The sequence below is a fragment of the Lichenostomus cassidix genome, chromosome 13 (assembly GCF_008360975.1).
Source record: "Lichenostomus cassidix isolate B80296 chromosome 13, HeHo_3.0, whole genome shotgun sequence".
In the NCBI taxonomy this organism is placed as follows: domain Eukaryota; kingdom Metazoa; phylum Chordata; class Aves; order Passeriformes; family Meliphagidae; genus Lichenostomus; species Lichenostomus cassidix.
Window position 1 is genome coordinate 14,585,091 of NC_139494.1, and position 26,963 is coordinate 14,612,053.

The window sequence follows — 26,963 nt, forward strand, 5'->3', positions numbered from 1 at the left end:
TGCCAACATCTCTCCTAACAACTACTGGAGTGGATCTGCTAACATTTAAAAGATATCCAACACTTCACGTTGCAAGAAACCCCTTCCAGCTGCTTATGTTTTAGCAACTTCATTTTTTTAAAGTGAATTTTAATTTAAACCGAAACACCCAACATCCCTATTCCTTCCTCGGAGCCTTGCATTAGGTCTGGTGCTTAAAGATCTGTATGATGGGGAAATTAAGTGCCAGTGTGTCAGTCCTCCATGTGCCAGAGGTAAAATTCCTCCTGCCAGAGGACAGAGTGAAACAGAATGCCTAGAACCATTTAGCAGCCAATGGATTTGTCATTTAGGAAGGGTAGAAGAATGGAAACCCTTTGCAGGAGCTTCCTGCATGGTCAAGGGGCTCAGCATGCTGCAGTTCTTGGAGCTGGCCTTGGAGAGGTCACTGGACACCTGGAAGTGCTGACATTGACTTAAATAATACCAAAATAAAAACTCCCACCTCCCTGGGTGTCTGGCACAGGGTGGGATGTGCCTGGTGCTCCATGAGCTCTGTGTTTAGAGCTCTTGCAACTGAGCACCTGAAGCCAAATGTGCCCCTGAAATCCACTAGAAAAATACGTTGGTCTTCCAGGCAAACAATAGACTAAAACAATGGAAATAATAAGATTAAGGATAACAGGATGAACATTCAGCATTGTGAGTGAGAATCCTTTGAAATCCATTAGCGGCAGAGGAAAAGGCATTTCAGTGCGCTAGCATTCATCACATTTCACTGTGTAATCCCATGAATTTCTGTCTCTCCTTTATTTCAGGAAGACAATTCAGTAGCCTCTGGCTTCTATATTTTTTTTTCCTCATCTACTAACTAGCAGAGGCAGAAAAATAAACACACGACTAGGAGCTGTATTCACAGACAGGAAGTAACTTTAATTAAATATTGTGAAAGTTGAAAAGTTTTTACAGCTTGAATTTCTGCAAAAAAATTATAACAATCTCTACAGTAGTTAGTTTCTCTAACAATAGAACTGTACAGTGTGTGTGTCTATTCAAAAAAGATTTAGATAAGAAGGTGAAAGGTTAGTAGTTTCAGAGATGACTTCATTTTAGCTGCATCCTAGTACAACTGTGAGGAAATAGGCATTACTTTATGCAATCCAGTCATTGTGAAGCTTCACCTTGTTAAAACTGAAATCTGAATGTTTCCACTTAAAGCCATATTCTGTAAACAGCTGCATCTTTTACTTTGTAAAAGACCAAGGGTGGTGCGGGGGAGATTTTTGATAAATTCCCATTCATCAGATCACGACAAATAGCTGCAACAAAATGGAATTATGCACATTGTCAAAGGCTCTTTGGACACTGGAGTAGAGACTACAAACATTGTGGCTAAAGTGGTGTCAGAATGCTAGGACTGAGTGGAGCTCTACAAGAGTAATCGACGGCGTCACTGGACAAAATATGGCTTTAAATTTGATTACATTGCCGTGCTGTTGCTTATTATGTGAATTAGAATAATCGCTTGGAATACAGAGAAGCAATAAACTGATGTCTCTCACATTTTTCCAGTTTTCTCTTCTTTTATTTTCTCACCATGAAGAAAAAAAAAAAAAAATCCTGTTTTCTTTCCCTTCCCCCCCCCAAAAAAGATCACACTGTGACATTCTAGTGAAAACCATTGCAAAATTCATACAGGAAGCATGCACAGTTGCAGCATCGTTGTAAATGATTTCTTGCTCGACTAGAAAAAAGTTATATTGTTTTAAGGTAACAAAACAGTTCTTTTGTGCTTTTCAATTCCTTTTTTTTTTTTTTTTCTTAGAATGTTAGTGATGATTGACAGTTCTGGTGCACAGTACAATGTACAAGTGAAATGAATATGATTTGCATTGTTAAGGCATCCAATCTGCTGGTTTATATTTATGTGAAAGACAGAGAAATATACAAGCAGACTTAAGAAAGAAAGTATTTTCATTGAGTTCTATGAAGTTTCTCCCCATATTTAATGCACAAAAATGCGTCACTCCAAAGAGGAGAAATCCCATGCATATTAATAGAGTAAAACAGCATTAGTTTTTGTTAAGCCTCAAAAGCAAAGGATACATTTTTTTTTAAAATCTACATAACTAAATGCTACAAGAATAATATGCTACTTTTTGCCATATATTGGAAAAAACTTCTTAACTTACAAATAATACAAAAATAGACAATGGCTTTTGGGTGGAAATTAAAAAAAAAAATGGAAGCATGGTTTTAAACAATACTAAAAAAAACAACCCTATAAATGAAATGTATTAAAATCACATTTAAACAGCTAATACAACGGTGAATGACCAAACAAATCAGCACTTTTCACATAGCAAACATACACAATAAAATAAACTTGTGGGGGACAAAAAGCAATGTACAAATTCCAAAGATAAATACATTATTTATATGGATATTTTACAAAATCCCCCGTAAAACAAACAAACAAAAAACAGAAACAAAAAGCTTTTTTTTTCTTTAATTAATTTGCAAGTATGTGCAAGCTAAAGGTAGTGAGCTCTTTTTGCAAAATATGCAGTAAAATTCTTTTTTTTTTTTTTTGTGATATTGAAAAACTGTCTTAAGACATTAAAATGTATAAATAGAACAACAACTTTGGCAAAAAATCACAAAAAATCTACAGTATTTATAACTACATACAAAACACAACAGCAAAGAAAAAATATCAGGTAATGCATCTTCAGAGCTTTGCTGCCTCTTTGACTAATAGTTTTTAAGAACACTTCCCAGATAATGATAGCAAAATTTTTTTTTTTTTTTGTAAAACAGAAGCGATGGTTTTGATTTGAAACCTTCCTAAGAGCCCCACCCCTTCCCCCAAACTCATGTTTCACTACTCAAAAGCAGTTCCCTGCTGCTGCTGGAGCTTGGTACCAACTGGGAGGGTCGACTGATACAGGAAGGATGCCAGTGGGAGTCTGGGCAGGGGGAGTGGGGTGGGAGGATGCAAACCCTGGGTGAGGCTGTGGCCATCAGAACCAGCAGGCAGGGGGACAGGAGCCACGCTGAGAGCCCCCAGGGGTGGCCCAGGCTGTGTCCCCAGTGCCAAACCCAAAGGGCACAGCGTGGGGACAGCCAAGCCCCGCTGGTTTGGAGGGTCTGAGATCTCAGCCATGCTCACCTCCTGCTGCAGGTGTGCCATTGCAGCCACAGGCACTGGGTTTTCAGTTCTGGGGGAAACAGATTGGATGTTTCCATCCTTACCTCCCCTTCTGCCAGCTTTTTGCCAGGGAAGGTCAGACCTTAAGGTTCCCTTCCAGCCTATGGCGTTCCATGAGGAGCTTTTCCTGTTGTATTATTTACACAATTTTTCAGCCTGATATTAAAGACAGAGGTTATGAATCCCTCCCCTCACCCCACCCTCATCATCCAAAAATATCAGCTTTCTAGGGAGTGATATCTATTTAATTAGAACATTAAAAATGCGTCATATTAGCAAATCACCACTGGATAAGCAACATATATGAGCCGACCCTTAATTAAATGGCCATAATTCTTCTAGGAAAAACTAACTGGCACTTCTATTCTGTCCCATACAGACTTGTATGTAAATGACACCACTTCATTTTTCTTTACACAGCTTTAAAAAAAAAAATTCATAAATTAAAAATGTGGAGTTCCATCTCTAGTGTCCCTTGTGTAATTGTATGATTTATAAAAGACAAATGGTGTTGAGTTAAATCAAGCCTTCAAAAAAACAGAAAAAGCCAGAAGGAAATGAAAGCAAGCCCCCACCCACCCCCCTGAAAAAAAAAAAAAGTGGATTTTTTTTATCAACATACAATAAATATATTTCCCAGGTATTTGGGATGGACAACTTGAATCAACACCTTGCGATTGTGGATTGTTAATTTCAGTATTTGCAAGGATGGTGATTTTTTTTTTTGTTTAAAAATCTGCAGTTATTGTAAGATCCTTCTTTATTTCTTTTTTATTTTTAAAAAGGCCTGAGTAAAAAGTTCCACTCTGGGACTTGTATCAGATTCTCTCTGAAGCAGAATTCAACCTCTTCATTAATAAAATTCTTCAAGGCAATTCTTTCACATGGGGGGAACAATCATGCCAGATATAGCTGTTGGAAGGAAAGGGAGGGGGGAGAGAGAGAGAGAGAGAGAGAGAGGGAAAAAGTTAATTTTCTGCATTATCAAGCAACTTTTAAAATCCTCAGAGCTTTAAGCATTTACTAGCAACATACTCAGATGTACTTTGAGTTAAATTCATATATAAGTATCACTCATAAGAGACAACTATATACACAGTAATCATGGGAAGCTTCCCTCTGACTGGAAAGTGATTTAAATTGCAAGTGACTTTGTAGAAATTACTGATTTTCTTGTAGAAAAAGTGTTCCTTCCTGGTATTAATATCAGACCCCAACTTCTTTTTCTGCTTTTGGTTTCAAAATCTCAAAAGGCTCAGGAGGGTTTGACTTGACCCAACCATTGCCACACATATTTCTTTTAAAAACAAAGCAGATATTTGCACCACATTTGGGAACACAAACCCCACAAATCACCACTGTCATGGCCCTGCAGTGTCCCTTGCAGTGTCCCTTGGGCACAGGTCACTCTCCTGGGCCAGTCCTCCTAAAGTTCAGTGCTCATCCCTGGGACTTATGTGTGCATTTCCAGGTGCTCAGAAAAGGACCTAAACTCTCAAACCCAATATTCAAATTGAAATATGTGCTTAACTTCTGGGTCAGCATCTTTCCTATTCCACTTGCAGCAGACACCACCAACTACACCAAGTGAGTTGCAGGTGAATGATGTTAATTTAGGATGTTTTCTCTTTTGCTGGCTAAGTTGGATCATCAGCATTTCTTTATTAAGCTTCCTAACCTCATTTTCTACAAAACCACCACCTCTCTTAGCAGGGAGACATTTATTAAAAGTCAACAGGTAGAGTTTTGCACATAACTTGACCTCCAGCTCAGTCTCCCTCTATTTACCAGGGACTGAAGGCAGCTCAGACATCCCAAGTGTCCAAGTGACACACTGTGAGCAAGCACATCATTACAGGGGGAAGTCATGGAGGTTTATGATGAAAACTGTGAAAACATCGTGTCTCTAAAATGCCAGTTGCACAGTTATTTGCCAAGAGGTAAAAAACAGATTTGCCTTCAGGTTGGAGGCACTTCCCAGGCACATGATTTAAATGCTGGAGCTGCCTGCCATTCCAGACATCTGGACATGTAATTTCTTAAGGAAGAACTCAACCCCGTGCCTGGTGCTGATTCATTGTGCTTTAATTACAGCTGCAATTATTTGATAAGAACAGAGCCAAAGTAAAAGACTCACAGATTTGGGGTTGGAGGGGGAGAGGAGGGAAATGTTTTCTCCACAAACACCACCATATGTGCAAGAATTACAAGTCTAATCAGCAAGGGGAGAACAGCTCGAGTAAACTGCACTGATTAAATGGAATAAAATGAGAGGAGAAGAAGAGAATGCAAAATGCATCCAACGTGTTTGCAACAGGCCATCCTCAGAGGTGGCACAATGCAATAGCATCTCAATAATTGGAATTTAGCAAGTGGAAACACTGTACTGACTGTGTCCCCCACATAAGGGTTCTTCAAGGGGCTGAGAATGAGGATAAAAGGGATAGAAGGGTGAGTTAAGTGGTTTTAAGGAAGACACTTAAGTGAGAAGCATAGAGGACACTGTAGGACAGAGTGTTGCTTTGCTTTAGAAAAAGTATCTTTTCTTCAGAAAATGTCAAGATACTATTCCAACAAAAAAATTCTCAATCTGAAAGATTCATCAGAAGCAAATGAATTTCATTAATAACTGATCAAGAATTGTGTCACTTGGGACAGAACAGCTGTCTACCTTGGGTAGGAGCCCAAAAAAGGTGAGATAATTGCAGTTCCTCCCTTCATGATTTAGACATTTCCCTGTGGTTACAGATCAGCCATGCACCTTTTGCTGTTGGAAACAAATGGCACAGAGGCAAGATCTTAGCTCATTTTTTCAAAGCATTATTGTTTTTTGAAGAGCTCTGAAATTCTGAATTAAATTACAAGGCAAATGATATCTTTTCTGCCTAAAAGCTTTGATATTTCCATCCTCTCCAAGTCTTCGTTTATATCACTCCACTTTTATTCCATAAGTGCTACATCTAGTCATGCAAATCCTCTCAGCTGTAGCCTGTTATTGATCCTGAAAACAGAGATATCAGTGGGAAACAGTGTAGGTATGAGATCACACCACCTCCAAAAAGGGAGGGCAGAGAACAGAAAAGCTCCCACCAATGGCCTTTATTTCTTCTATCATATACTAATTTGTATTTGCTGCCAGCAAATTACAGAAATAATGTATTTTGGGGTTTTACAAAATGGCATGGCAAAGAGAACAACAGATAAGCCTGGCTGCTGTTTTAGTGAGTTCTGCTGATATCTAAGCTACATAAGGAAAGCTTGATTGCTTTCTGATGTATCCAGAAGCCCAAGAGAGATAAGACAGCCTCCTTACACATGGTTGTTTATTTAAGCATTAAGGCACAACAGGCAGTGCATCTCTGAGTGATTATAACAAGCCTCAGGTGGTGTCAGAAGGCACAGGACCAAAGGCTGTGTGTCTTTAACTCACCAAGAAGTTCAGTGATGACCTAGAAATGAACCATCTCTTGGTGTCTCGTTCCTATTATGAAAACTGAATTGCTAAATAAAAATTAGGGGAAAGGCTCAGATCTGTGTGGTTTCTGGGCATCACAGATGTGGATGTGACATAATGAGGAGGCAATCAGACAGCTCCAGTTGTGTCCAGTGCTCTCGGCTCCTTCCATAATTGCTTTTCATAACCGAGTACATGGAATCTGAGAATTCTGTCTTATGAAAGGAGAACCAGTGCCTGAAAAAGCTTTCTCCTGTTACTCATGTTTTCTCTCCATCCACAACAGCAAGATGGGACAAGGTGAAGAGAGGAAAAAAACATTAACGTGTTCAAAAGCTTTTTTTTTTTTTGAAATTTCAGATGGGAAATATTTTTAGCCGTTGCTTTTAAAATTTGAAGCGTGTCAGCACTGCCAATTCTTTTAAATGTTCAAAAATGAGTCTCCTAAATGCTGTAGTTCACCTAAAAACTTTGTTTTGTTTTATTCCTGACACAGCTGGTATTTATAACAAAGTCCTAGCTGAAGGTACCCAAGTTCTGATTACAATTTCCTAATAAATTTACTGTTTCTGCACAGTTTCTCTGTGTGTGTACATCTTGAAGGATTCCTCCTCCCAGTTCACCAGTGTAACATGCACTGAGGACAATGCTTTCCTTCAGGCACAATAGATCCAAGCTTTTATGAATGAATCCCTTCCGTTCTGCTTGCATACAGTTTTTTTTTTTTGGCCATTAATGGTGCTATCAGCATTTTGTCTTCAAGCCCAGTGTTCCTCTTTCCAGAGGCTGAGGAGTGACACATGGACTCTGTGCAACCATGCTGCTCTGCACAGCTCCTTCTGAACCTAAAAAAGGATGGATTTTATTTCCCACTCGATACTCTTTGGATAATTTGCACAGGCTCACGGAAAGGAAACAAATCTCAGGTCTGGGGCAAGCACAAGGCACACCACGAAATCTTTCCCACCTCTGGCAGCTGGAGGCAGCTGGCTGCATCTGCTCAAGGAAACCCCTGGATGTCAGTGAGCATGAAAATGCCTCTCTCAGCACACTGATGTGCAGTGAGGGAATCACACAGGGAGGTTTGGGCACAGATTTGTACAACAGGCTGAGCCAAACAATGAGATGGGCAGAGCTGGGCTCTGCAGCACCCTCAGTTTGACAAGCTTTTGTCTGTCTCTGCCTCGCCTGCATCAGCACTTCAAATGGATTTAGATACTAATGCTGGAACACTTGTAATGAGAGGGGAAGGGATGCAGAAAAGGAGCAGCCCCTTGATACCAGCAGTTCAATAGGCTTTCCAAAAGGCCCTGCGCCACTTCTGGAATTAATTGGCACAGGAGTACATTAATCAGTGGAAACTAATGTTTGCCCTGGTGTGAGTTAAACTGGAAAACGCTGCTGTTAGTTTGTAATGCATCTCCTATCTGTGAAAGGGAAGGTTTGTGCCAAGCTCTGTGACGGTCTGTTTGCTCTCAGTAGGATTTCTGCACAAGTGTACTATGACAAAGGACAAAAAGGAAGGGAAGATTGAGTGACGTACTTCAGGAGAAGGCCAGCCCCTGGAGAGACCCTGCAGTGGAGTACTTGCTAGAGTCCACAAAAGACTGGTCTGATAAAGGACGACAACAGGGAATAAGAGAGGAAAGAAAGAAAAAGGACGGTATTAGTAAGCTGAAATATGACTTGTTTTTATCAAAACAGTAGGTCTGTGCTTTAGAAGACACAGCCTCTCAATTCAGCAGTATTAATGAGTTAGGGTGGTTGCTAAACACCTGCAGGGTACAAGGTGGGCTGGGGGTGAAGTCCAGCTACTCTTTACAGGAGGAAACTTTAATCCAGAGCCCACCAGGGATCCCCCACTGCCTTCTCTCCCCTGGGACAGCTCGGTGTTGCCGTGAGCCCGGCAAGGCTCTGTGAGCTCTGGCGTGGCAGCAGCCACCTCTGCAGCCTGGGTTGCACCTACCTTGCAGGCTATTGCCATTGGTGCTGGTGCAGGTGGGAGGGGGAGAGGTTTGGGGTCTCACAACAGGAGCAAACGCACTCTTCTGCTTCACCGCTGAGACCATGTTGGCTGGTGAGAAGGAGAAAATCCCAGAGGAGCTGCTACAGTTGGAGGGGAGGCTAGTGGAGGAGGCCATTGTCGGGCTTGATGGCACAACTAGAGGAAAGAAAGACCCCAGAAAGGCATTTCTTAGTATTCAATAATAACAGGCTGCAGAAACAAGAGGATTCTCGTTCTTGGATGATTTGTTTAAAGCTGAACTGAGTGTTCAAAATGCAAATGCTCTATATGGGAAGTTCAATCTTTAACCACATTTATTCTTAAACCATTATTTTACTATATACTACAATAAATATATTTTGTTCATGGATTTACCATCAAGCTTTTAAGCTCATTTCTCTTCATGGAAACAAAGCCAACAACTTTAATATTCAGAAAGCACCTCCAATTTCCCTTCCTATCCAACAACAACAAAAAGGACCAAAAATGACATCCCATACTTCCATTCTTTGTCCTGTTTAGAAACTGCTTAGATACACCAGTGGGCTGTGAATAATTACATATTATAGAGTAAAATTCTGATAATCTGTGTTTTGAATTATTATTTTATTTGCATTTATGTAGATAAAAATCACCCTATTTAAGTTCTTATTTGAGAATCTGATATCATATTTGTTAACACGGAGGAAATCAATTAATGGAAATTAAATGTTCAAAGTTTCACAGTCTGACAGATACAATCTTAGTCTGAAGTCACTCTGTGTCTGGAAGTACTTGCTAAGGGAGAGCAATCAAAGCACCTAAATTGAATTGCTACTATACAGCAATTAGTTTATTGATTTAATTAAGAATGCCACCTTTTAATTTTCAGGTCATGATTGAAGCATTTTCTGATTCAATGGATTAGACATTAGCAGAATGACAGATCTACCAAGAAAACCTCCCAAAATATAAATAGAATAGAGAACCAGGGCTAGGAAGTGAAGTGCTATTCTAAAGAGGACTTCGTTCATAAATATGAAATAATACACTGCTACAGTATTTTAAATGCATTACTGGCATCTGCTTCCAAAAGGAGATGTCTCATCAATCATGTTATATTATGAATTCAGAGTGTGCAGATTCTGTGACAGTAAATCCAACTTAATAAGTAAGGTACTTTGTAACATTGCATGTTACATTATTATTAGAGTACAAAAATAATCACTGGTTAGCAATTCGCAGGTTATAAGTACTAGTTATGTGGGTAAATAATTCATTCTAAATGTGCAGCAGATAAGAAGCCTTGCAGTTAATTCTTTTATTCAGGGTTCCTATCCCCTTTTTGATTCTGATGCAATTCAAAATAACTCATCGCTGCTGTTACACCATTTAACTTCAGATTTGCTGTGTAAACCTTGGTCCCTCCAGCAGCTGGTTTATCCTGTCTGTGCTACAACCTTAGCCTATAAACCTATTTATATGTTCAGACCTTCCATCCTGATTCTGCTGTCAGCTTTCCACAGATGTCAGTGGAATCCTTTCTGCCTCGTGAGCAGTTGAGGAACAGGGCAGGTCCTGCTCATTTAATTTTCTCATGTGACCAGGGACTGCTGAGCTGAGCCAGCAGCTGCAGAAGAGGTTCAAAGCCCTTTACCAATAGAAATGTATTTATATTTAAACAGCTTACTAAACCTTTCATATCAAAATGCAGAAAGTTAGTCCGACACATAAATATTTCTGTGACTGGGACTCTAGACTATAAGCTCTTCACACCATGGGATGTATGATTTGTATGACTTACATTTTTGTGGCATTCACTGTGCAGACACTAAAACACAAAATCTAAAAGCCTTTGTTGCATTCTACTCAGTGAAGTCAAAGTAATGCTACTTTAAAAGCAAGTGGAATATAAGTAATCAAGCTTAGGCCCAGTAGTAATTCATAATCTTTTAAAGGTTATGAACGTATTATTTGCTCAGAAGTTGAGGACAGTGTTTCTTATTACAGAGTATAAGGTATGTTATGAAACTAACAGACGAAATCATGAGAAATATTATTCTTTGAAAGCTCTTATAAGACTCCCAAAGAAAAAAATTAATAATACTTAATAATAATATTAAAACAGAGAAGAGAATTTCTGGCAACACTGATGTCTTCAAAGTGCATCAAAGGTCAGTGCCTTTCAAGTGCTCAAAATGGAAAATAAATATTGAGCATCACAGAAAATCCACCATCTCCTTCTGATGAAAAGGTGCAAAATACATAAAAGACATAAAATACTCACTGGCATAGGGAGAATTGGCAGCAGATCCATTCAGGAAGGTTGGAGAACCGCCTAGATTTGACATTCCAGCATTGCCATAGCCATTCATGCTTGTTGTGACAGAGTTGTAGTTTGTCTGCTGCGGGGTGGTGCTTGGCACGTAGCCATGAGGTGACACACTGCTGGAGTTGCGAGTGAAACCTTGGGTGGGGAGGAAACACAGGAGAAATTGGAATTCACCCCATGACAGTTTCCTACACAAACAGATATACTGTGGCACCAAGGGGAGCTCAGTCCAGCCAGGGAGGACAAGGAGGGACAGGAGTGACCCCAGCAGCACCGGGTACCCAAACTGGGACTCCTCCCTGCCCAGGTGGCTGCTGGAGGGAGCACAGAGCTGGAGGAAGGATGCTGAACCCTCCAGAGCTCCCCAGGCAAGCCATGCCCTGGAGCAAAGATCACCGCTGGGTGTGAGGAACACAGGCTCTGAAAGAGCTGCTTGTAGAAATGCAGTAAACATGACCTACATTTCCAAAGTGAGGAGTCCAGAGCCTCTCAGGTATGCTAAAAGCACGTGGTTGTTGTTAACTCTTTTCTGATGTCACTGTCACTTAACACAGCTCAGATGCTCACTGCACACTTCAGGAAATGTAGTGAATTTCTGCAGCTAGTGGGAGATGCTTTGTCTTTTTGCCTTGGTCTGATCATTATGTTGGTTGGAAATGAGTGTCAAATTTGACAGCAAGTTAAAATTTGAATCGCTACCTAACTCTGGAAATGACATTTTAGGAAACTCATATCCAGATATTCATAAAGGAAGATTTGTTTCTAGAAGCACAGAAATACAAAATGGGGTGGGGGGGGGGAGGGTCCAAGAAGAAAAATTGCCAATTTTTCTTCCTAACACACAGCATAAAATATTTCAATCTAAAAATAATTTTGTATTTTTTAGTGTAATGCAAAATATTTTTGTCTGCCGTTCTAGAAAACAGCCTCATACTAACACTTTCTCATTAAGTGTATTTTGAGATTGTGTAATATATAGAGTTGAGTAAAGGAGAAGGCAAAATGCAAAGGGCTTTTACAAAAATGTTCTTCATCTATTTTTTATTTTTAACTGTGGGAATTAAACCAATACTGATTTTATACGAAGTGAAAACTACTTTATTTTAAAAATTAGACAAGCTCTGAAAATGTCTTTGTCAATATTTCTATTCTTTGCTAGTTTTAAAATTTATGAAAGTCTCAAACTCTGAAAAAAACACAGAGCCAATACTCTTATCTGTTGCAAAACAAACCCAAATCAAATAGACAAACATTCAAGAGATATTTCATGTTATAAAGAAGTGTTACATGAGACCCAGACTGAGAGATCATCCATGCTCAGGGAAATATATAAGCAAATACTTAACATTAAGTACATGCTGAAGCCAATTAAAATCAGTGGGATTTAAACACAAATACAAGCGTTACTCTGGGCGGAATGAAAAGCTATTTAGAGATATTCAGAAGTGCTTTTCCCAAGTTAGGGCATTCCAAGGGTGTGGGGTGGGATGGGATGGGATGGGATGGGATGGGATGGGATGGGATGGGATGGGATGGGATGGGATGGGATGGGATGGGCTGCCCAGCCCTGCTCCCAGCCCTGAGCCATCCCTCTACCACTGCCCTGCACATCCCCCTGCCTTCTATCAGAAAAGATCCCGAGAGAGAGGAAGATGAGTCTTCTCCTGACCCTGGTTGGTGGCTTGGGAGGCTTCAGAGACATTGACAGCAAGCTGGCCACTGAAGGAATTCACTCCCATCATTCCCGCGTGGACAGAGGTGTTGGCGAGGGCAGGGAGCTGGTTGTGGTTGCGGGGGACACTGTAGAGAGCTTCAGCAATGTCTGCAGCTCTTTTCAGGATTATTTCCTGCAGGACAAGGAGGGAAAAAGAATAGAAGAGTTACCAACGACACTCTGACAAACCTCTTCTTACAGAGTCAAATGAAACAGTTCCCTGTCCAAAGGGTAAGAGTAGATGCTTTTCTTTCTAAACCAGCTGGCTGACAGAGAGCTAATGCTCATAGGATCTGCTGCCTTCCTGATAAATCCTGACATCTGTGGGAAGAGAGCTGGAAGTCTCAGTCCCAGCGGCCACACTCTGTATAAAAAACCAACTGGCAGGATGGGGCTGGAGCCTGGGCTTGCTCCACCTTAGAGCTCTCTTTAGGGGAAGATGGAAAAGTCACTGGTGGTAAACATAATGCACTACATTGCCCGTATTATCTAGTGTCTAGAGAAAGTGGGAAAATGCCTCCATGGTCCTTTTACAAACACTAAATTCACACCCTTTAAAAAAGAAAACAAGCAACCCAATCCCCACTCCCAATATGACGTTACCCTCTACATTTATTCTTGTCTCCCATATTCAATCATATGTCTTTAGCCACTGATCTATCTATACATCTAAGAAACAGCCATGTCATAGAACAGGTGAAGCAGGATGCATTTACCTGGTTATTATGTGGCATACCATAGAGTGCTTCTACTAAATCAGCAGCCCTCTTAAGTATTACTTCCTGTCAATACAAAAACAGAAGCATTCTGCTGAGTTCAATAAACTCCTCGTGGGGAAAGCAAATATTAGAATCTTTTATTCTCTTCTATTAGGTGCACTGTGTTTTGTAGTGTTTTTTTCTCTTTTTTTCCTCCCACCAGGTAAACCTTAATTGTAACAACTCTCAGCAACCACTGAATGGTGTTAAATCACTGGTTCATCCTATTCACACACACGCTTAATCAAGTCAAAAGGTGAGAATCATTGGTGCTGCAAAATAAAATACATCACTCAATTGTCTCTACCATCTGCACTATAAACCACTCATGGGTTTATTGCAGAATACAATCCCGAGGTCATTTACTAGATTACTGCAATCAATGTCATTCAGAGCATGTTATGAATCCTTTCAATGTGTTTATTTTATTCTTAATTGCATGCTGCAGGAATTGTGACCTTACCCAGCAGACCATATTCAGAAGATACCCAATCAGTCCTGTGCTGCTGGTAAAGGAACCCTTTGACTTCTTCAGTTTGTGTCCTGCTACGAGGGGTCAGGGCAGGATCCACACCCATGAAATGATGCCCAAGAAGAAATCACATGCAGGGCATGAGAGAATGGCCCAGGACCATGCAGTGTCCCCTGGAAAAATTCCCTGCATGGACAGCAGACTTTAAAACAGTCTGGGATTCAGCTCTCCATTTTGGGCATTTTTCCCCCCTCCATTTTCTTATTTGTTCCTTTTCATTTAATATTTCTTAGGGTATTTTACACTGGCATTCAAGTAACAATAGCATTTCCCATGCTCTCACATTTTACAACATCCTGATGATAATCCTGATAGAAAATATAAAAATGCATTGCAGAATTAACCCAGAAGAATTTTTCTCCTTATTATTTCAAGGCACCTTTCAAAGCAGATTCCCAAATGCCTGATCAAAACCGGTCAAGAACATCCTTTGAGTAAAACAATGTATTTTTGTAGTTCCCAGCCCCTAAGTACTGCTCTGATATTCTAACATGACGCTATTCACCGTGGCACATTTCTGCAGGTAGATTACAAAAATAGTACCAGTTCTAAGGATTTTACAGTTTTCTACAAAGTTAAACTTTTAAACTTAAAATATTTTACACAATAGCCATATTTTATACCAAAAAGAAACAGTAATGCTCAATTTTCATATACTGTAGACTCTGATCAGAAAATAGAGATATAATTGCGTTCATTTTGCTGTCACCATAACCTCTTCAAAAATCCTTGAACAACTCTTCAAATGACAAGCTTTTAGATGCATATTAGCATTTTTTTCAATTTTGAATTCTCTATAATATAAGATAAAATAGTTGTCATACTGCAGTAACTACTTATGACATATATAATGTCCTAAATTCAAAAATGAGATGTAGGATTTTTGTTCTCCCAGTAAACATTTAGGCTTGCCTTCTGCTGCACACACCCCTGTCTCAGAACACACATTAAAATTATTTTCCACATACGAAGTGAGACGCAATACATAATTGATGGATTTTTAAATCACTACATTTGAAACAGATTCCGAGGAGTTAAGTTGCTACAGCCTCTTTCTGTTGGTGGGTTTTGTTTGGTTTGTTTGATTTTTAAGACTGGGGTTGGTTTTGTGCTGCAATGCTTGGTTTGGGGTTGGTATATTTTTGTTTTTTGACCGCAGCAGTGAGCAGGAAAATCATGGACAGACAGACACAAACAGCATCCAGGTACAAACATTCCTTGTTCATCACAACACTGAGTTGCCCTTTTTGCCTCCTACTGAATATACAAACTAGAGAAGAACAGAGACATTACTGATAAAATGTTCTCTTTTTCAATCCGTGATTTTAGATGGAAAATTACTGCACAGGTGTTTGATTTTGCAAACTAGGATTTATTTCACTTCAGTAGAAATTGTTTGCAGTATATATTTCACTGATGGAAAATTAGAATGTGATACAGAGCCCACAAAATGCTTTGGAATATTGTTAACCTAAGCTGTCATTATGCCAAATTACTAAAAAAAGGAAAGTTTAAATAGTCATATCTGCTCTACCTGACTAATCATAGTTATTTATATAATGCTGAGCTAAAAACCTTAGAGTGCATCTAAAAAGAGATTGAAAACCATGTTAAAAAATGAGGTAATTACATAGAATCTTACAGCTGCTCTACCTAATATCAAATATATTTCAGTTCTTAAACACTGGAAGTTCTTTGATGCCATATCATATTGCATGTAAATAAAACTAATTGTCATGATGGTTTATTGAAACATTCTTGACAAGTAGCATTCAATTTTCTTAGCTAGTCAATGGGGTTTTTTTTTCAGCATTTTCAGAGTCTGTAAATGTGAGTTTCATACTTTCCCTAACAATATTTTCACACAATAAAAGCATTTCTTTTTTATGACATTTTCAGATCATACAAAGTAGATGTTACACAAAAAAACCCTCCCGTGTCAAATAGTGGTATCTCCTATTCCAGAGCTGACGGTACTCCTTACAGACACAAACCAGCTTTAAAAATACACCATAAAATGCTCCCACAGACAGGCTCAAGATATTAACTTCTTGTTTCCTGCACGCATCTCAAACCCTTCGCAGCTCTGCCTAAATTACAACAGGAGCTGCTCCACATACAAAGGAGCCCCCAAAGTCCTCTATAAGTTGGAGCAGCAGACCTTGCAAGGTGCTTGGATTGCGGTGACCAGAAAATTGTTCTCACCTCCATGTCATTACACTCACAGTGAAGCAGCCCCCGAGCATGTTTGTGTTCGGGATCTAATATATTGCCTTTCAATCAGAGCTGAGAGCCACTGAACACATAGACAGAACATGACGAGCAGGTCAGGAAAGCAATAAAGATTTTACAGAGCTGTCCAAGGTGCTAAATTTACTCAATAATGGGTTTGGCACCATAGTGTTAACCTCTCATTTACTACCAGTTTGAGGGACTAAATTGAAGTAGCTGACTTCATTTACCTTGAAATGTATATTTTATGACATTATGTAAGTAGATTGAAAGGGCACTGCAGTTTTAACAATTTAAAGGCTAGAGCATGTTTAAGATGAAGCTTGAATATTTATCGTATATTGCACTTAAACTATATTGTATATTAAAATGCATTGATTAAATTTGTAAAAGGTATTATAAAAAAGGACAGCTAGTATAAAAGATCTACATCTTTTAAAATCCAGTTGATACTGCAAGTTACCACTGTGATGGCAAGAGATAAACAGATAGAGGGGTGGACAGAGCAGCAGACAGACAGAGCAAAAAGTGAGTGAAACTCACATGCTATAAAAAGAAATCTCTGCATAAGTTCAAGGTCTGTTACTCCAGATATTCTTTTGTTCACAGAAATTTTTCTTTGCCTTCATCTCAGAAGCCTAGATTTTTCATAGCAGTAAGTGGGCATCATGTAAGGTCCTTCCAATTGAATATGCAAGTGGAAATATTTCCTGAGAGAGACAGAGTTTGACTAAAGCTAATATCTAATTTATGGGGGCATTTGTCAAGGAAGATCCACTTTTCTATTAATGCTAAAAGTCTGACAGCTTTTGGGTTAGAATAAAGGACTTAGCAGCATTTAGCTAAAGTGAGGATCTTCTCGGTTTGCATTTTGTTTCAAATTACCATAATTTTATTTCTATAAAAATAACAATTGAGCAAATATTGAGAAAAGGAAAGAATAATTTAGTAATTAAATATGATACATGAGAACTGCACTTCATGAAGCTGCACACCAAAAATCCAGAGTCCTTTTTTACTCCAAACTGAAGCTGATTTTCTAGTTAGGTACTTTTTAATTTTTTAATTTTTGAAACAGGCACACAATTAAATATTTTGATCAAATTTTCTTCCTGAAGATACTAAAGCATGTCTACATACACAAAAGAGGGGGTGAGTAGTAAAGTCTACTGCAACTTTGCATATCCCAAAGCTACCGAAGAAAAGATGTTATAAATCATACTGGAACAACTGTGCTTTTGAAGCACAAAGGCTGAAATTCAAACTGAATCCACTTCTGACTGAATGTACCTCGAACACTGCAGTACCTTGGCATGTTTTGTTGGAGGCCTGTGTTCCCTTCAGAAGGAATTCATTAAGAACATGAAACTTGCATTTCAAGTTTTATCATGATGAAAACATTTTGTGTCAAGATTTATCATGACAAACACATTTTATGCTAGCTTTAAAGTAGATGGGATATTTCTTCTAGCAACATCTGCTTACTTTTTATTCAGAAACTCATGAAAAAAAATCCTCTCTGTGTCCCAAAAGGGCTGTGAGCCTGGTGAGATAAAGGGTATCTAGAGTTACACTGAGTTGTTTGGCTTAAGTAACTAAATTAGATAATGTTCAAGGTACTTGTTAAATCGAAATGAATTTTGTCAAGAAGAAGCTGACCACGATATATAACACTCATCAGCCACATATTGTATTATTGAGACCACCAAAGGATTTATGAACTCGTGGAGGGCGTGGGGGGGAAGCTGTTCCAGCATCCTCTGAGGCATTTATCTTATGTGTTGTCTGGATATCATATCACCTTCTAATGCTCTTTAGCATTGTAATACAAGACAGAGCTCATTCATCTTCTGAGAGGGTACTTAGGGATGATGATGTCATTCATACTTCCTTGACTCTTATGTCTGACCTCCTGCCTCTGCCTTCTAACTTCCTACTCTCGTGGCTACTTGCAAGAAAAAAAACTCCTCTGCAGACTCAAAATGCTTGGCATCAGACTCTAATTCACTTCTTCACCTTGGAAAGTTCACATTTTGAAATTTAGAGTCAAAATCACGATAATTTGCACTCAAACCTTCCGTTTGGTTTTCAACTGGGGAAACTACAAATGTGATAGTTAAGGATGTGGGTTAGAAGTAAGTTTTAAACTTACACCTGAAATTTGTGTGTGCATTATATTTTAAAGGCTAAAATTGTGAACACCTCATTCAGATGTAAAGGTAAAAGAAGAGAGATATTTAGAAGGATGCCAAGGATCTAAAATGCCAGTCATTGAGCTTGGTACACAAGAGCTTCAGCCTATCCAGAACCTCCCATCTCTCCACATCAACTCTGAGCACTGCATTATTGTATCATTTTCAGCAATTATAGCTTTATAAAGACTCATAAAAGCCATTCAAAATGTAAAGATCCTCCATTTACCATTAAACAGAGGGAACTGTGCCAGCCTAATGGGAAGTATAAAATAACAGGGCCATTTCTCTAAAAAGATATTTGTACTCACATAAAGTTGAAAACTTCTCCAGCAAACAAACAACTGAATGGTTTCTGCATGTCATGATTGAATTATACCAAAGAAGTGAACACCAAATAGATACCACAATGACAGGAAGGCAAAATGGGAGAGAAAGACAACACTTGACAGTAAAAATAAAAGCTTAAGCTTACCACTGCCTATAGGAGGGGAAAGCACTGAATTCCTGCCACTGAATTTCGATGGCAACTTGCAGAAAACAAGTCTACAGTGGGAGCTAGAACCTTGGTCTTTCCAAGCCACTGTAATCTCATCAGCCTCCACCCAAACTGGAAATCACAGCCTAAATGTACAGCACTAAAAACAGTCATGCATAACCTTACCACCTGCTCCACGATGAGCCAAGCTTATAAATAAAATATAGGAAGCCTCTATGAGGCAGCAGAAAGAACAAATGCTGAAGTGCAAACGGGAGCAGGCATTTAGCCATAAACATGGAGAATCGATGATTAAAGCTCCTCTTAACCACAAAGGTGATAAATGCATAGAGGGAAAACACACCCTGTCCAAAGAGTCTTCTTTGCAAATCCTGTTGACAAAAGAAGGAACAGAATTATGAAGATCAGCTGCAAGTCTGTCCTTGCAAGTCTCCCATCTTACGCCTATTAACCTCCTGTTAATAGAAAGATGTAGTTAGACACTACAGAAAGTATCAGCCTCCTTTTTTAATCCACACCACTCATGCTGGTGGTCTCCATTCCCATAAATGATGGACATATAGCAACAATGGGATTAGTAGCTAACACAGATGCAATACTTCATCTAGATACAGCCTGGAATAAACCATCATTAATATTGTTGGTTTGGAATAACTCTTTGAAGAAACTGTCCTTTGAGAATCTGGATGCTCCCACCATATTACCATCACATGAAGCATCTGGCAAGTAATTTGGAGGGTTCTGCTGCTAAAAGCTCTGGACTTCTCTGCTAATATTGGGTCTCTAAATAAAGGGAGAAGAGTACCCACTCACATGTGATAGCAGATATGCAGAACTAAAATCACCCTGCTGGGACTTAAATAATCTCTTTAGGGACTTTAGGGACAACAGTGATGTCACGACTCACATCCAGGTCCCTCTGATAGCTCTAGCACTTTGCTTCTCCTAAGTATGTTTAGAGTATGTCTTGCCTCTGACCCCTCAGTTTACCAGAAAAAGGCATTTACAGCCACCTTCAGGAACCCTTCAGAGCTGCCAAATTTTACCTCACGAGGCCAATCTACCTTTCAAGCACACAGTGCAGGGCTGGTAGATATTACTGCATTGTACCTTTATATCTGTTCATAACCTCCAGCACATCAGCTGAGAGCTGTCAGTTAAATTTGGGACTCACAAATATGTCCCAAATTCAGGAACCAACACTGTGCCAATTCCCTGGCATCTCCTACAGCATTTCCCACAGATTATCCTGCAGGCTACACTCTGAGGGTCTAATGGCACATCCCCTTGGTGTGAAACAGCAAGGGTCAGGAGAGGAAACACATTTTCCATGCTGCACAAAAGGCTGCAGTATTTGTAGCATGTAAAGATCAGTTCTCCTGCATACATTTCTTTTATGCCATCCCATCTTTCAAGCTATGGTCAGTTTGTCAGACCCAGTGAATCACCAGAAGACAATCTAATTAAATACAAACTAGAGCAGAAATAGGTAAATCCACATAATTCCATGACTAACAAAAAATCCTTCACCAGCTTCCTTTATGGAAACTCCTCCATCCCACCAGGTTACAGTGACTCACACTATTCCTATCTATCTAGGCTACAAAAGGATTATTCCTGATTTATCCATATGAGCAAACAGATGACAACATTAGACTCTTTTCTTCTATCTGACCTCAAAGGTTTGCCACAATGACCTAAAAGCACATTTTCCCCTCTAAATTTTCTTTATTCGCCTCCACTACCTTCAGCCCCATGGCAATCCTCGATAGGAGCCTCAGGCATTTCTTTTTGAAAATTTACCCCAAACTATTTGTATGAAAAATATTTTGAAAAAGATGTTCATTACAGAGATTAAGGAGGTTGTACTTTTGGGGGCTGGTTTTTTGATTTTGCATAGGTAAGATTTTCTGATAGTCCTTCCTCTTGCTAGTATTAATATTCCTATTTTTTTGGGGGGGGGGAAAGAAGTTTATTGCTCAAAATCTTCTCCTGACTATTTTATACCCATATCTCTTTGGGAAATTGTCAACATTCCCTTATGGAAGAAGAAGAATGTTTTGAATGGTTTTAAGCATCTGGACTTTGGCAAACTTTCAAAGAATTTGGAAAAATGAACAGAGGCACTAAATTCTGAGACTGTCATTCAAGGATTCTGCACAGGCTTATTTAGAAGCTTTATTCTATGGATCATATTCTCGTGTTAGAAAAATTCCCTGGAATATTGGGGATTAAAAAAAGATTACCTGTGGCTTGTGACTTTGTGTGCAGCACAATGCAGATATCAAATTATGTATTTCTAAGAGTGAAAAACTTTCCTTGGCAAATGGACAGGTTGATATCTATTTTCTATGATTTGTATACACAAAGACTTTCCAAACACAGGTCAAGTCCTAACACTTTTAAATTGATCTCACATTAGGTCAAACTAGACTGTATGGGTGGCATAATTCACTTGGCTGCATTTAAATCTATGAAGAAATGTGCTTGGTAATGCACAGCAAAAATCCTGCTGAGGTAAATCAGAGGAGTTGTTTAGAAAATAAAGTGTAAATTCTGGATATGTGTTTTGTCCATTTTGTTTTCACAGTTTGTCTTATGCATTTACCCATATAAAAATCTAAATATGCCAAATTAGCTCTTTTCTATTAAAAAAACCCACAAGTGTTCAATCACATTAAAGACCCACACATACTTTCTTTTAATGAAGGAGAAAAAAACCCCAAACAAACTAAACCAAACAAAACCACAAAAAAAAAGTCCCCAGCCTATCATTAAGATCTGTGAAACTGTCACTTTTCTGGCTTGTATGCTTCAGGTAGGAAGCATGAGCAGGTAGAAATTGAGAGTTCAGGTTACTTTTAACAGCAGGAGGAAACTGAAAAATAAGAAACATTGAAATTCTGACCTACAATAATATTCCACTCTGCTCTGTGGAGAGTGGATGCATAAAAATGTTGAAATAGAGACTGGAATAATGTTGGTGGGTTTTAGTATTACAGTTAAAACACTGCTCAGTCATAACCCCTACAAATGACTACTTTCACTTACATTTTATCATCGGCATAATTAAAAGAAGTCTCTTGAAAGGGGCACTCTCATTACAGCCAAGGACCACTTCAGACCCAATTGAAATGAAAAGACAGATCATAGATTAGGTGCAGATACAAGTGGTAATTTCTGGGGAAGCATAAAATACCAAATGTGTAACAACCATGTTTTATGTGTTCAAAAGACCCAGTGTTTTATTGGACAAAGAGACTTTGGCTCAGACAGACAACTTCAACAAAGTGGCTCCTATCACAAATAAAAAAAAATAAATTCAACTTTCTGATCAAAAACAAAAGATATTTTGTTTCTCATATTATTATTTTTAATTTACTTATAATTTACTTATAATTGTATAATTTACAATTTACTTATAATTCAGCTGAAATTATCCAAAGAAAGTATAAATGTTGAATAACCATGAAATTCATCCAACACTTCCAGAAGTAACACTATATTTCTGTGTATAGCTCCACAATGTAAAAGCAGGCACAGCATTTTCCACAATCTAGGGCTCCTTTTCAGTGTTGAGGGAAAAGTATTACCATTGTCACTACACCAATATATTTTATAGAATTGCTTCAAAATACTGACTTTTCAAAATACATCAATATTTCAGTAGCTTTTTTGATCAACAAAACCTCTTAGCTCTCACGCTAGTTTACAGCTGAATAAAGAAAGAAAATTCAGATTATCAAAGTATGAGTATTAATTATTTCCTGTTTCTTAAAAAATATTTTAAAACAAATTTTGTTTGGAAAAATTAGACACCCCTATTCTGTCAATTATTTGGACTACAAAATGCTATGTCTAGATCAAATTATGAATCTAGTATTATTAGTGCAGACACTTAGGTCATCCTAAAGAACAAAATCAACAAACCTCACAATTTCTGTATCTTGAACTGCCCATAATATAGCAACAAAAATTGTTTTGAATAGATGTGTCACTGCTTTAAAAAATGCTTCTGAGTCTTGTTTTCCTTCTCCTCTCAGCATATATATCATTTCTTATTTGTAGTCACAAATGTACTCCAAAACATTCTTTAAAATAAATCCAAAATGCATTTCTGTGTCTGTGCAAGTAGGTTGAGATTGTGCTATTGTACTTAGAGGACATTCCAGTCCAGTTGAGTTATATCACCATAAGTTACATGATTGACTTTTACAGCAGAAAGAAAAGGTTGTACTCAAACAACAGTTATTGCCTCAATGGAAAAAAAAAAAAATCAATGAATGTAAAATGAACAAGAGATTTTGTCCGAGTTGCACTTAATACTACTGAAGAGCTATGGATATTAAAAGGTCAACAAATAAATTAGTCCAAGTGTTATGAAATGAATGATTTGGCTTATAATTGTATTGAGTGCAAATTGTTCACTGCCTATTAGACCAGGTAATTTTTAACCATGGTGCCTCAATTACTGTTCCATAAGCAATAATACAGTTGTAAGAGCCACCGGTTCGATCGGGTGACCTGGGAGACACTCCAGGACAGCTGCCTTTGCTATGATGGATCACTGAGCCTGATCTCCAAATGGTGCCAAACCTTCCCTTCCTGGGAGGGGATCTCATAAAAGAAACATTACTGCTTGATTCATTTTACCAAAATGCTCGAGTTTTCTAGCGTCAGCAGCTGGGTATAGATTGTGAGGCTCTGTATTTCTTACAAGAATTACGACAAGAGGCATCCTATTGCTTCCAGCACTCTCTGCTAAACGGCGGCATGATGGTTTGGAGGATGCTTTTTCTGCTCCTCAATTGGGCTGTGTTGTGAGAAATACACAGCAATCATATTTTACATCACCACGTAAACCACCACATAACACCTAAAACTGGGCCAGAAATGGAAACTGTAGGTGAGATTATAGACATTACTTCACACTTCTGCAATGCCCTGCGTTCAGAGATCTCAAAGCACCACTTTAATGGGAGCAAATTAAACTTCACAACACACTTTCTAGGAAAACACACTCTCTCCCCCATCTTCATCAGAAAGAGCCTTGAAGGGTGGCTGTTTGGCTGAAGTTACAGTGGTCTATGGTTACAGCCAAGGCAAGTTTTGTAGGGTGAGGTAATATCTTTTATTAGAGACACTGATACAGGCGAGAAAAGGTACAGTCAGCATGCAGGAAGCAAGGATGGGCACCCAAAAGCCTGTTTTATTCCAGTTATATCAGTTAGTCTCAGAAATAACCATTCCCAACAAATCCTGATAGCCTTAAAAAGGGAAAAGAAATCAATCTGATATTGCTTTCATGCTGTGAAGTAACACCCATGGCAGCAGCTGTGTTTCCCCATTGCTCCTTGGGGCATGGTGTTCCCTGACAGCCAGGGCTCAAAATAAGGCAATAAAGGGCTCACCAGGCTTCCCACGGGACTGGGCCTTAAAGGATTGTAACTAGGCTGTAGCTACACAGATCTGCTCTCTGCCCATATATAAAATAAACTGAGGAGATAAATGCAAATCCTGAATTATCAAATAATCTGCGCAGGAGAAACCATAATAATAAAAGCCTAATTAGAATAGATTGTACCCCATACAACCAAATCCTGTTTATATTGTCACTCTGTTATATTTTTGATAAATCACTGCATTCAAACAGTCTATTGGGAGGGTGGTTTTCCATTTCATCTCTCCATTGAGCAAAAAAAAGTGCCACGTGACTGGAGTCTGAATTTCCATTTCACCAGCACACAGTTGAACTGAATATTATTTGGCACAATACAGTGTACAACTGAGCCACTAAATGGCTGATTTACTAAATTATTATTAGATGAGCTCTTGCTGTTCCAAGTGAAAGTGCAGTCACTGTCTCTCTTCATGGTGTGTTCAAATTGTTCTGTGTTTAAATATTCAGCATGAGGCTAATGTGAACTGATGAACTGAGACTACAAACGTTCACTTTCAATGCAGACAGAGAGACAGAGATGCAACATATCATGTGGCCTGCGGAGGTGAAAATGATTTATATTTAAGGATGCTGCTGCCTATTCCCATTAATATATGATATTCTTAATTAGCTTTGTGTTTGATTCAGGAGTTTGGAAATGTAGCTAGAAAACAGCTCCAAAACTGAACATAGCTCTGTGGCTGTGGAGGCATCAGAGTCCTGCTGAACTGGTACCTGAGCCTGGATCTCTGTCAATAAAGTGCATGAGCTGCCTCCACAATTTTGTACTTTGCTCCCTTTAATATTTGAATTGAAATTCAAAAGGATCACCTGCGATCCCTACCCGAGCATCACAAATCCTGGCTATGTAAAGGACTGACCATGTCATGTAATTCTATGACTTTCTGAGGTGAGGGAATATGAGGGAAAAGGAAAAATAGATATTTTTATAAAAGGTTAAAGAAAAAAAGAAACAATTTCTTTACTGCCACCTGCTGGAGTTGACAATAACCCTTTGTCCCACGGAGAGAACAAGCTCCTCACTCGGAGGACAGTTATGGGGAGCATTTAAAATACTGTGATCCCAGACACTTACAGTAGATTAGAATTTTTTATTGGTGCTGTGTTGCCATAACAACATAAAGACAGCAGATGACTTAAGCTAAGCTTGCAAAGCAAAAGGCTGCTCATCTGGCAGTTAAAATGAATACAGTTCACTTCACAAGTTCCCCATATGGACCCTTAGTGTATGGTAATGAGGATACCATATGGTGGGAGAAAATGCACAGAGAACAATTGTGCTCCACTGGATGAGTGAAGTGAGCGGGAAGTTATGAGGAAACACAGGAGAGAGATTTGTGTGTGCACTCTCTAACTCAAGGGTTTCTTTCAGAGGGGGGTTCTCTCTCTTCTTAATCTTCTTCTTAATATATACATGCATAGAAATGACAGAGAAACATATTGTACATTGTGCAACATCATTCATCATAAACTGTCAGCTGTGTTTGTAAATCAGCTTGGTGAGATCTTAGAAATTTGTAATTCTTAAAAGGTAAAAGTGCTAAGTTTTTAGACAAAGTGCAGGAAAATTTAAGCACTTCTGACAAGTAGAAACATTAGTGGTAATCATTTTAAAAATGCTTGCATCTTCCTGCCTGCATGTTTAGCTGTAAATAATGCCGCAATGAATAAAAGCTTTAAGAAAGGGGAGGGGAGGATGAAATGGAAAAAAAATATTTTTCATTTTATTTCCAAAAGGATAAAAAGTAATAGATGATCAGAACCATATGCATGCAAAATTCTGCTGTAAATGTACATATGCTATACTGTACGCTGTACTAACCAGATCCTAAACCTGGTAAGACAGCTTGCTAAAGGCTGCAAAGTCAATTTTGTACTACACATGCTTCATAAAAGATGAATATAAATGCATTAGTTAGACACGGTGAGCTAAATTAGAAGGTCAGGCAGGGCTGGAAGGGCTGAAATATCACACAACCAATGACTGTAATTACTCTTTTTTTAAGTCTATTAAGTGGTGTTGTTCTATCAAGGCTCAGGGGTATAGGACATGAAGTACAAGATAAAGTAATGTGTATTTATTACTCCCACGGGATCAATTTACTAGATATTTTCAGCTCCATGGAGCAAAATACACAAATGCAGCCTTTGTTACTTTCTTCAAACTGTGGCTTTTTCCTTCAAAACCTGCTCCTCGAAGGCACAGTGTTTACCTGTTTGGTGTCTTCCTGCCATCCTCAGTTAATTGATGTATTTAAAACCAATAAGGATGAGGACACAGGAATAGAGAAATGTGGGGATCCCTCCTACAGGGTGCTCAAACAAGTGGTTTGAGGCTCTCAGATGGAATGTGCAGACTAGAAAATCCAATCCCAGGCATGATTTTTACCCCAAGGCAAAGCAGAGATCTGGAGTGGAGAATGGCGCAGAGCTCCTTGTCATCATGTTAGCCCTGATCTATTAAAAGTTTTGTCATAGATTCTAAATTACACCATCTGCTCTAATCATTTGCTGAGTAAATGCTGACCCAGTTATAAAGAACGCTCACTGAAATGTGTGTGCAGACTGCTGACCTTCAGAAAGGAAAGGGCTCCTTGCCAGCCCTGTGCTGGCTC

At 38.9% G+C, this 26,963-nt stretch overlaps 1 protein-coding gene across 10 annotated transcripts in view; it reads right to left on the reverse strand.

The window, feature by feature from the left end:
• Positions 1 to 891: 891 nt before the first annotated feature.
• The window catches only part of EBF1 (EBF transcription factor 1), a 265,638-nt gene continuing 239,566 nt past the window's right edge, over positions 892 to 26,963 (reverse strand). For 5 of the 10 annotated variants that reach the window (XM_085073843.1, XM_085073842.1, XM_085073839.1 and 2 more), the window contains exons 12-17: positions 13,391 to 13,456; positions 12,630 to 12,807; positions 10,916 to 11,095; positions 8,611 to 8,805; positions 8,188 to 8,256; positions 892 to 4,102 (exon numbers count right to left, since the gene is read on the reverse strand). In XM_085073843.1, coding sequence (XP_084929969.1) covers positions 8,189 to 8,256; positions 8,611 to 8,805; positions 10,916 to 11,095; positions 12,630 to 12,807; positions 13,391 to 13,456 — 687 coding nt within the window. In that variant the 3' untranslated portion in view covers positions 892 to 4,102; position 8,188. The remainder of the gene's footprint in view (positions 4,103 to 8,187; positions 8,257 to 8,610; positions 8,806 to 10,915; positions 11,096 to 12,629; positions 12,808 to 13,390; positions 13,457 to 26,963) is intronic. The other 5 variants (XM_085073847.1, XM_085073846.1, XM_085073844.1 and 2 more) reach the window with 2 other exon arrangements.